At 36.2% G+C, this 9935-nt stretch overlaps 1 protein-coding gene and 1 long non-coding RNA gene across 5 annotated transcripts; one reads left to right on the forward strand and one right to left on the reverse strand.

Moving 5' to 3' along the window:
- Positions 1-709: 709 nt before the first annotated feature.
- On the reverse strand, positions 710-6294 carry LOC122072280. Of its 4 annotated transcripts, XR_006138372.1 has the most exons (6): positions 5928-6294; positions 5790-5834; positions 5411-5695; positions 5106-5290; positions 2255-2368; positions 710-1053 (listed from the first exon to the last, which is right to left on the reverse strand). XR_006138372.1 is itself a non-coding variant. In XM_042636865.1 (5 exons), exons 1-5 carry the CDS (start codon positions 6157-6159, stop codon positions 1033-1035), a joined length of 768 nt encoding a protein of 255 aa, XP_042492799.1. In that variant the 5' UTR covers positions 6160-6294; the 3' UTR covers positions 710-1032. The 4 variants fall into 4 exon arrangements, 3 of the variants coding, with proteins under 3 accessions (XP_042492799.1, XP_042492798.1, XP_042492797.1); XM_042636865.1 differs by lacking the exon at positions 2255-2368; XM_042636864.1 differs by lacking the exon at positions 710-1053 and having other exon boundaries at positions 1930-2368.
- A 344-nt stretch (positions 6295-6638) lies between these two features.
- On the forward strand, positions 6639-7094 carry LOC122072282. Its single transcript, XR_006138373.1, has 2 exons — positions 6639-6776; positions 6947-7094. It is a non-coding gene; the product is annotated as an uncharacterized LOC122072282 (long non-coding RNA).
- Positions 7095-9935: the final 2841 nt, after the last annotated feature.

The following is a 9935-nucleotide window of genomic DNA, read 5'->3' on the forward strand; positions in this document are numbered from 1 at the left end:
TTCTCAATACCTTAAAGATTTTCTCACATACTCAGACCAAGGGGAGATGAAGAATTTGAAGGTGATAAGGAGAGATTCAAATTAATGGGTTGGATTAGGAGGAGATAGAACAAAATTAAATTGCTTATCAAATCCCTAAAATCCTTAATCAATTAAAAGGTTATTATGGTTTTTCACAATCAAGCCAATCAATAACCAACTCCTAAAATCGTGTTATAATGTGATAAGAGTGTTTGAATTCAAAACTCAAACCTATCCTTACATCTTAATTTTGTAATATGAGATCACATGTCACATCAAGATTCGAATACAAAAGGATATTTTCCCAAGAAATGATGGCCAACTCAATATATGCTACCATAATTCGTGAAACTAAATTAGGAAGAGGTAGAATGCAATTGGGATTCCACCTAATATACTATTATTAGTTTAATACCACATTCTCAATACAAAACTAAGTATGTGTAACCAAAACCTCAAAATTTTATTTAGATAATTATGTAAAAGTTCTTCCAATGTACCTATCACATAATAGACTATAAGACATATATTAATTTACCATCAAAACCCTAGTTTAAATTACTATAGATTGAAGCTCCTTGATGGTAGTTGTAAAATAATAATTTAATCCCATATTGATCAATATTGGCCTCTCATGCCCAATTGAAACCAACAAATATTTTAACCATAAAATACATTAGATTATTACTACGATTCAAAAACACAAGCTTTTTTTCACTAGAAGATCCAAAAATTATATTAAATATGAAGAGAGAAAAATATAGTACAAAAGGGATAAACAAGCACTACTAAAATTTGGAAGAGGATCTGCGAGCATCTTTCCACCTTCGGCATTGTCATCAACAAGAAAGAGCTCCAAAGAAACTTAGCCTAACAAAACAGGAAAAAAATTACATAAATCTGTAACAATATATTGGCATCCCGCTCCAGCTCCATATTGATCGATGAAAGCCAGACCAAAACAGAAGCTTTGGTATCACTTGTAGGATGTTCATACACTCAAAAGCAACATTAGGATCTTGCCATGCATGCCTGAATCATAAACACAAAAGAATAAGTGAACATGACATGCCATTCACTATCATATGTTGAGAATCAATTCCTAAATTCCCACTAGCCATAGCTCCATCCCTTAAACAAGAACTTGGTTCTCTTGGTTTCTTCCTATTGATCTCCTTCAATGTCTCAGTAAGAGCACTACTATGACATAGGTTAAGACAAAGAGGGACCTAGAGTCCTTTTTATAACGAGGGAAAATGTTTTTTGTCCGGGAATGTGGTTTATGTGCATGTGTGAGTACTAATGGGAGTACACAAGGAAGCTTCCACAGAAACATCACTTTCCCTTGGATTTGGGAGAGATCGATGAAACATGAACTTCTTGGAGAAGCATTAAGCAACTAAAATGGCTTCTTCAAATTGTGAAAGCATAAGTACATCATGCTATGAGGTTGTCTCTCATAGATCTCGAGGTGATAACTTTTAATAGAACGCCTATTCAAGTATTCGATGACAATGTTGCAACAGTGGGTATTAAAAAAACATTTAGGATCGTCGAGTAGCAATTGATCATATTTAGACTATTGCAATATGTAGTATATGATACTTGAGATTACATTTAAGAGTTTATGTAATCTATAGTTGTGATACTTGAGATTTTACTTAGGGCATTGCAATGTATGGTATACGATTCCAAATAAAGCCCTCAACCATTTAGTTTTTCATGTCATTACTTATGTATTGGTAATCTCATTATGTTGCAGGGAAATCTATGATTTGGAGCATGAATTAACAATTGCGTTGATTCAATAAAGTCTCATCTACCACATAAAGGTTGGTTTTGAGAATAACAATCCATCATGATACATAGAAGGGAAAAGTTAAATATCGACAACTTGGACCACCATCATTCGTGGGTTAAAGTTTTCATTTCGAACATTGTGATACTCCCTTTTGAAAAATTTCAGTATGGTCATACATTCAATTTGAACTTATAATGCTTACTTGGCACGTGATAATATAAACCAAGTGGGAGAATGTAAACTGATGCGGCTTATGTGCCATGTCAGCATTGGGTAGTGGGGTGTGGTGTTGATGAAGGAGAGGGACTTGGCAGAGTAGAGATTAGTGATGATTGAGTAGGGCTTCTAGCTAGAAGAGGGCGACATCAAGGTTAGAGCAGTAGAAGCTTTTGGCATGTCGGATTGAGAAAGCGGTGAAGAAGAAATATGCACCTTTGACGGGGCTAGAGATGGACTAGTCGCCTGAGAACCAATCAGATTCAGCCAGTGGTGGTTGTGCTGATGATGAATTGGATTTTAGTGCACCCATCCATAACTATTTGTGCTCTGCCAAGTAAGGATATAAAAGGTATGATAGTACAATAATGCGATACATCTGGGTAGAAAAAGAGAGAGATATGAAGGAATCAATACAACATTCATTGTATTTGGTATTTTCGTAATCTCAAAACTTGTTTCGAGTGTACAAAAAAAAATTACTTGTTTTGAGTGCTTTTGTTAAAATAAACAATGATAAGATAGGTAATTTTGTAAATGGAAATCTAATATTGGGTAATCATGTAGTTTTTCCAAAATAACAATTTACCCGAGAAAATCTCAGTAAAAAATCAAGTCTTAATTTCAAGAGAGAGAGAGAGAACTTTTTAATAATTTTATGCTCTAGCAAGTTCGGATACAGAAGATAAAGAATACAGCAGTACAATAATGCAATACATCTTGACAAAAAGACTGAATAGAGATACGAAGAAATCGAACAATATTCATTGTTTTGAGTATTTTCATAATCCCATTTGTTTTAGTGTTTTTGTTAAAATAAACATTGATAGGGTAATTTTGTTAATGGAAATCCAATATTAAATAATCATGTAGTTCCACACCCCCCCCCCCCAACAAAAAAAATACTAAGAAAATCTTAATAAAAAATCATGTCTTCATTTTGAAAATTTGAACTCATATATATATGAAAGATTCCTACCAATAATTTTGTCCAATCAAGTTCGGATATAAAAGATAAAGTATGACAATACAATAATGCGATAATCTTTTTTTATTTGACCATTTCTCGATTTGTGCATGTCACTATTGTGCAGGGGCCATACATCTTGTAAAATGACTAAAAGACAAATATAAAAGAATCGATACAATGGTCATTATTTTGGGTATTTTCGTAATCCATCAATACTTGTTTAGACTTTAGAGTATTTTTTGTTAAAATAAACATTGATAGGTAATTTTGTAATCAATGAAAATCCAATATTAGATTATCATGTAGTTTCCCCCACCCAAAAAAAAAATTTTAAAAATAAAAAATTAAAAATAATCTCAGTCAAACATCAAGTCTACATTTTGAAAATTTGAACTTATACACAGACACATATAAGAGAGAGAGAGAGAGGGAGAGAGAGAGAGAGAGAGATTCCTTCCAAAGCTCTACCATTTGCATGTGAACCGTCAGCTTTCAGTGCCCACAACAGACAGCCACAGCATTTTACCAAAAAAACAGACAGCCAAACATAACTAGACTAGACAAAAAATAAGGCCACCTTTCACCTCTGCACTATCATGATTGCCCTTAATTTCCCTGTCCACTAACTTTCAAAATCTTTTGCTGAAAAAGAGAAAGAAAGGAATAATGGAATCTCCTCAATCCCAATTCTTTCTTTCTTTCTCCCCCGCCCAGCTTCTTTTTCAATTCTCACTCCCTACTTTTTTAGATATATTCCTCTTTCCAAAAAAAACCAGCCATCTGGGTCTTTGTTTACTTCTCTGCCTTCTTCCCCTCCACAAACTCCTCCACGACAAGCAACCTCCTTGCCTCCATTTGCACTTTTCCTTCTCCTCCTCTTCCTCTCTCTCTTCTTTCTTTCCTTCTTCTGTTTCTTCCATGGATTCTTTCACTTCTATCTGCAACATTATTATTCATACCCATTTTAGTAATCCCTGTTAGAAATCCTTCTTGAGTTTTACTGTCTCAAGTAAGTTTCTATTTACAGATAAGCATAACCTTATACTCATCCCTAGTGGCCAATATACTTCAAAAATAAGTCTATTTATGTAATGTTTATCTGTCAAAACAAATTTGAGGTTCTTTTGGTTTATATATCTTTTCCATACTGGCTACGGTATCATTGTCATTACCAAAAAAAAACAAATGTCGCAGGTGTGCAAGTTTAATTTATCCATGTATTAGCTGGGAAAATATTAATTCTGGTCAATAATTCAAGGCTTGGTGAGTGTAGCTTATAACAAATGATTACCGTAAAAGGTTTTATGCACGATCATAGAGAAGGCATGTGTTATTGTACTTCTACCCCCACCTCCATCCAACAGTTGAAAGGCACGTGTCCTATGGTCGAACTTGCAGGAGTTAACTGATTATTATTATTATTTTTTTTTTTTGGGGGGGTTTGAGGGATCCATTTCTTGATCGTGTGGTCTTGTACCTAGACAAAGAAGGGTGAAATGATGGCCCCACCCATGTGAAATACAAAATAACCATCCCTTGTTGATGACCCTGTGTCTTTCATTGGACCCGTATTGATGCAAGGACCACATGACTAAGTAGTTTTTTTTTTTTAATCAATTGATTTTTGAATAAATTCCTCACAGGGAGCTTTCGGCTATTCCCATAAGTCTTCACAAGGTTTGGGATGGCCCATATGAGAAATACTTGTTTGCAGTGAAGAAGGGTTCATGATTCAATAGGGACTTTGTCAGGATATCTTTTTGAATGGAGTCCATTGGATGGTCTGTATCCACAAGTTGTGAACCCCCAATTGGATCAGCCATGTTTCCAATGCTCCCCAAGGTTATTACAGTGTGCCATTTGGGAACCTAAACTCAGACAATGATAGTGTTTAGTATCTTAAACTATCTATTCCCTTAGATTTTGTGCCCATGAGATTCCCTCACTATGATGAAATATAACTGATGGGGTTTAGTAAGCTTAAACTATCTATTCCCTTATTCCTGTTTTATCTGACTCTAATTCCATTTCATTTGTTTATCCATAAAATATTCAATACACAAGAGCAATCTACACATGGGTTTCTTATGGGCATACCTGATCTTCCTCTGATTTGGGTTTTGAGCTGAAGTTTGGTGACTCTCCCCCTTCACCTTCACAGGACTTCAATGGTCTCTCTTTAATGGAAGGTGTTGAAGTTGGGCTTGGACTACTTGAGCTGAGATCAGGTGGTGTACTTTGAGTGCCCACATGTACAGTATTCATATTTTCCATTTTCTTGTCTACATTCAAAACCCACCAAAAATATATATATATATATATTTGAAAAAGGAAATTTCAGAAACTCTAAGAGAATAACCCTTAGACAAGAAAGGAAGAAAAAAAATTGAAACAATTTGGACCTTGATTTGGAAATTCAGTTTCATCTTCTTGTGTTGTGGTAGGCTTGGTTTGAGGTAGGCGACTATGGTAGGAGTAAACAAGAGGCCCAGACACAGTGAATCTACTTGTTAAAGTAGGAAATGATCTTCCACTTAGAGTTTTGGCAGATAAGCACTCCTTTGGGAATTCTCCTGAAAGTGGGTTGCAGATATACTTCTCTGCTTCATTCCACTTAGAGTTTAGAGCAAAACCATCAGGTGACAAGCATTCCCAACCATAACCATATCCTGATTTTGTCTGCAAAGCTACATAAAACCATAACCATTTCCGCATCAAAAACTAAAAAGCTTTAAGAACACTAGATAGTCATAAGCATTACCATTCCTAGTCTAAAATTACCTTTGAGAGCACTTGTGAACGTGTAAGTGGATGGGTCAATCTCATCTGTGAAGAATTATGAGAAAGTGAGAAGCATTGAAGACAAATCATATACTACATTTAGATAGAGAGAGAGAGAGAGAGTTTAAGAGGTAGTACCTTTTAAGGTGTAACCAGGGGAAGAAACAGTGCTAGAGATGGTTGCGATGGTTGCGTTTGATCTAAAAGACCTAGCATCTTCTCTGAAACTAGTGATATTTGAAGCTGAATACCTTCTTGACTTAGTACTCTCCCTGCTAATACGAGCTTTCAGAGCCCATTCTCTTAGATTGAAATCCGGTTCATCTCGTCTCCTGTAACTTGGAGGAAGCTGTTCCATGCTTGAGGCCATATTGAGAGGTCTACACTTGTTAACTGAAGACTTCAGGCACTTCTTCCTTGTTATATATTCTCCTCTACCTTCATTTCATTATTAATGAGCTGCACAGTTAAATAACACAAGTATGATGCTCCAACTCATCTATCTGTCATTAATCAAACGGTCTTGATCTATGTACTGGTGGTGATGGTTGTGGGCCAGTCTGGGATATTCTTGTAAGTTTTTTAAGGATAAGTTTTACCCAAGTCCCTAACAATTATATTTATGGATTTCAAGTCGACAGGATTATGGGTTTCAAATTGAGAGGATGCAGATGTCACCATCGGAGTTTTTCAATGTGGGTTGGATCAAGGACGAGAGAAGAGGTGGCTACCATGAACGGAAAAATGGGGATGAGGATGAAGGTATGATTTACGTACATGGCATGTGGGTTGTCATCATCATCTGAAAATGAAAATGAGTTGCAGTGGGGAGGGAGACATAATGGAGGTGGTGGGTCCGGCCGGGGGAGAATCATGGTGGCCGTCAGATTTGTCTGGTCTCTATGCATAGCTAGCAAAAGGAAGAGGAAATAAAACTGAAGCTCTTGGCCTCATCTGCTTCATTTATTCAGTTTAAGTTTCCTGCAGGTACTACTATATATATATTCTTACTTTTCTATGTGATGAGTTTGTGTCTCCTCCTTTTCCAGGTTAAATATTTGAGGCTAGCAATCATCTCCTCTCTTTCTCCTGAACAAACTTAACCTGTGTTTCTGTTAATGATGTCTCTTGTTGAAGACTAATTTGTTTCATTTTAGGTAAAAATACATTCAAATCTCAGTCAAAAGACTCAAATCTCTGTATCTGGAATGATTTCAGATTGACAGTCTGGTTATGTTCAAAAATGGGACTTGTGAAACTTATTTGTTCTCTAGTAGCAGAATAATAGCTTTTACTGTTCATCAAGGGGCCGGAAACTGTCCTATTGTGTACATGCACCTCTCTGTCTCCTCCATTATTGTACTATAGAACTATAGAAAGTTTAGAGGAAGAGGGTCCTTCTGTAAGCTTTATAGCACCACAAAGCAGACCCAGTGATACATTCTACAGCTTGAATTGGTTACTTTAGATGAAATTGCCAAATATTGTAAAACATCAACAATAGACGAACTTTGATTGAGCTATTTTTAAGCCATCCCAACATAACAGTTACCTCGACTCCCAAAGTGATATCCTAAAAATATGATATCAGGATTTCCGTTCCAAGGAAATTCTTTGAAAGTAAGACGAAGTTGAATGGTGTATCATAATAGAAACTGGAGATGGAGCAACCGAGTGCAAGAGGCTCCCACTGTTGTAGGATTAGGGAGGGGCAAATATATGTAATCTTTACCCTTGTGACCAACAAATGACTAGAAACTATATACTTTCTTCAAATATGCTTCTTCATTTTTGAAGGTCATGAAAATGGGAAATGACAAAAATATCAGAAGTTCATATTGTTTCTCGGTTGGGAGAAAGGAAAACATAAAAAAATGGGTAAACGCTACCTCTTAATTTACCCTACATCCACATATGTGAAGGTGAAGCTAAGACATGAGCGTCTTTTCATGGCTTGGTTTGGGTTCAAATTGTCTGCAGTGAACGGTGAGGTGCAGTGAGCATCCGGCGACTGAGAACATCCGAATATATGTCCCAAGGGACTCCCAGCCACCCAATGCTCACTGCATCGATGCAATGACTGCAGAAGATTTTCACGCACCTTCTATATACCCGGCTCATGAAGACATGTCCTTTTGTTTTCATAAGTGCCTCTAAACATTCTTAATGGCTATGAAAGAGAATTTGTGCACCAAAAAACAGTGTCATCACATGAAGGGTTGAATCATGGAAACAAGTGGAGAAACACAACATAAAATACTGACTTCGGGCCGTATCAGTAGAAGCGGTGAAACTTGGTGCTATTTCAGTTTTAGGTATTGGTTCAGTATTAGCCATATCAGCCTCTGTGTATTGGTATGGGTATACACATGGATCATCCACCGACACGGTAAGGTATCAATATCTTTTAAAGCAAAACCTAAGGTATCAATATCTTTTAAAGCAAAACCATCAGTACGACGTATACTAAACTGATACCCATCATATCTGGTATGATGCATATATCGATACCAAATGTGTGTAATAATGATTGAATTCCTCTATGATGCAATAGAGCATCTGATATGCATCCAACGGCCAAAAATACTCAAATACGAAGCCCAAAACAATCACACGCAGCCCAAGGCACGTCTAAACGCCAAACACCCTGGTGCACAATAGAAGATCCAATTCCAATGTAATAGATATGTCTATCATCACGATTGGCCATAATAAAGTAAACAGATGCAGTGGATTATTAATCCTTAAATCTATAATTAAGTTTGTCCTTTTCTTTCTCTTTTCTTTTTTCTTGATAGAGTATAAAGTTACCAACCCACTCAAAACTGTAGATGGACCCAAATCTCTTCACTGCACATTGGACGGTTGACAACATCACGTCACACACCCCAAGTGTCTCCCAACTGTCCAATGTGCACTGGAGGGACTGATGCACATGAGAAGGTCTTGTCCTGAAGCATGTAGCGAACTCAAGGTTTCAGCTGTTTAACCATTTTTTTTTCTCCAAAACACATTTTTCTACCATTGCAACTCGGTAAAGTACTCTAATGTCAAAGTTCAATCACTGGAGATTACATGACACATCTTTCCTATTCACCTCCTCCCAAAAAAACAAAAAAAGATTTCCATGTTTCACATGTTCAAAATAAAAATAAAATGCTTACAGATGTACTCCATACCTAGGCACATTGATTATTTTATTTAAATTCTCTAAAATAAAATAATTCAAAATTCCAAAAAGGGCACTGATTGGGTCTTGCAAAGGCGTAGGAGCCATGCTCTAAACCATGGTTTAAAGTATCGGTCCGTATCGTACCATATCGACCGATACATATCCGTATCAACCTTTACTGATACGATACTAACCGATACGATACATACAATTTTTAAAACCCTTTTGTATCGATACGTATCTTACGATACACACCGATACTCACCGATACGTACCGATATTCTATGAAAAATTTAAAATTAAAGTAAAATGTACGTTTCGATATGTATCGATACGTATCAATATGTATCAATACGTATCGATATGTATCGACCGATACACACCGATACGTATCGATACAGTTATAAAATGACCAAAATGGTTAAATTTTTAGAAAAAACACAATTTTTTGAGGTATTATTGTTCCAAAGTTGCTGCCAACCATTTTTCTCTCTAACTAAAGTAGAAGTCAAAGTTGGGAACAAGGATTTTACATTTATGAGACAACTACAAACCTTGGATTCTTAGTGCGATACTCTCAATTTACTGTTTATGCATAATACATGTTATATATATAACTTTTTTTAACTATTTTTGTATGTAAAAGTGTTTCCTATACATTTATGTGCGTATCTTTAGCGTATCTCTGATACGATACGATACCCTCTGATACGTATCTTAATTTTGACACACCGATATGACAACCGATACCAATACTTTAATCCTTGCTCTAAACAGAACATTTCCCCAAAAATAAATAAGAATTATAAATAGATCCATGCCTAAGGGACTTACAGGCACTGACGGTCTATAGCCCAATTAGTCCGTTTATAGTTTAAACAGCCCAATTAGTGTGAACACAATCAAAGGACCAGTGACCAACCGAATATAAATAGGTCCATGCCTGGCCTATAAGGCCCGAATAGGTAGACGGT

The sequence above is a fragment of the Macadamia integrifolia genome, chromosome 2, assembly GCF_013358625.1.
Source record: "Macadamia integrifolia cultivar HAES 741 chromosome 2, SCU_Mint_v3, whole genome shotgun sequence".
Classification (NCBI taxonomy): Eukaryota; Viridiplantae; Streptophyta; class Magnoliopsida; order Proteales; family Proteaceae; genus Macadamia; species Macadamia integrifolia.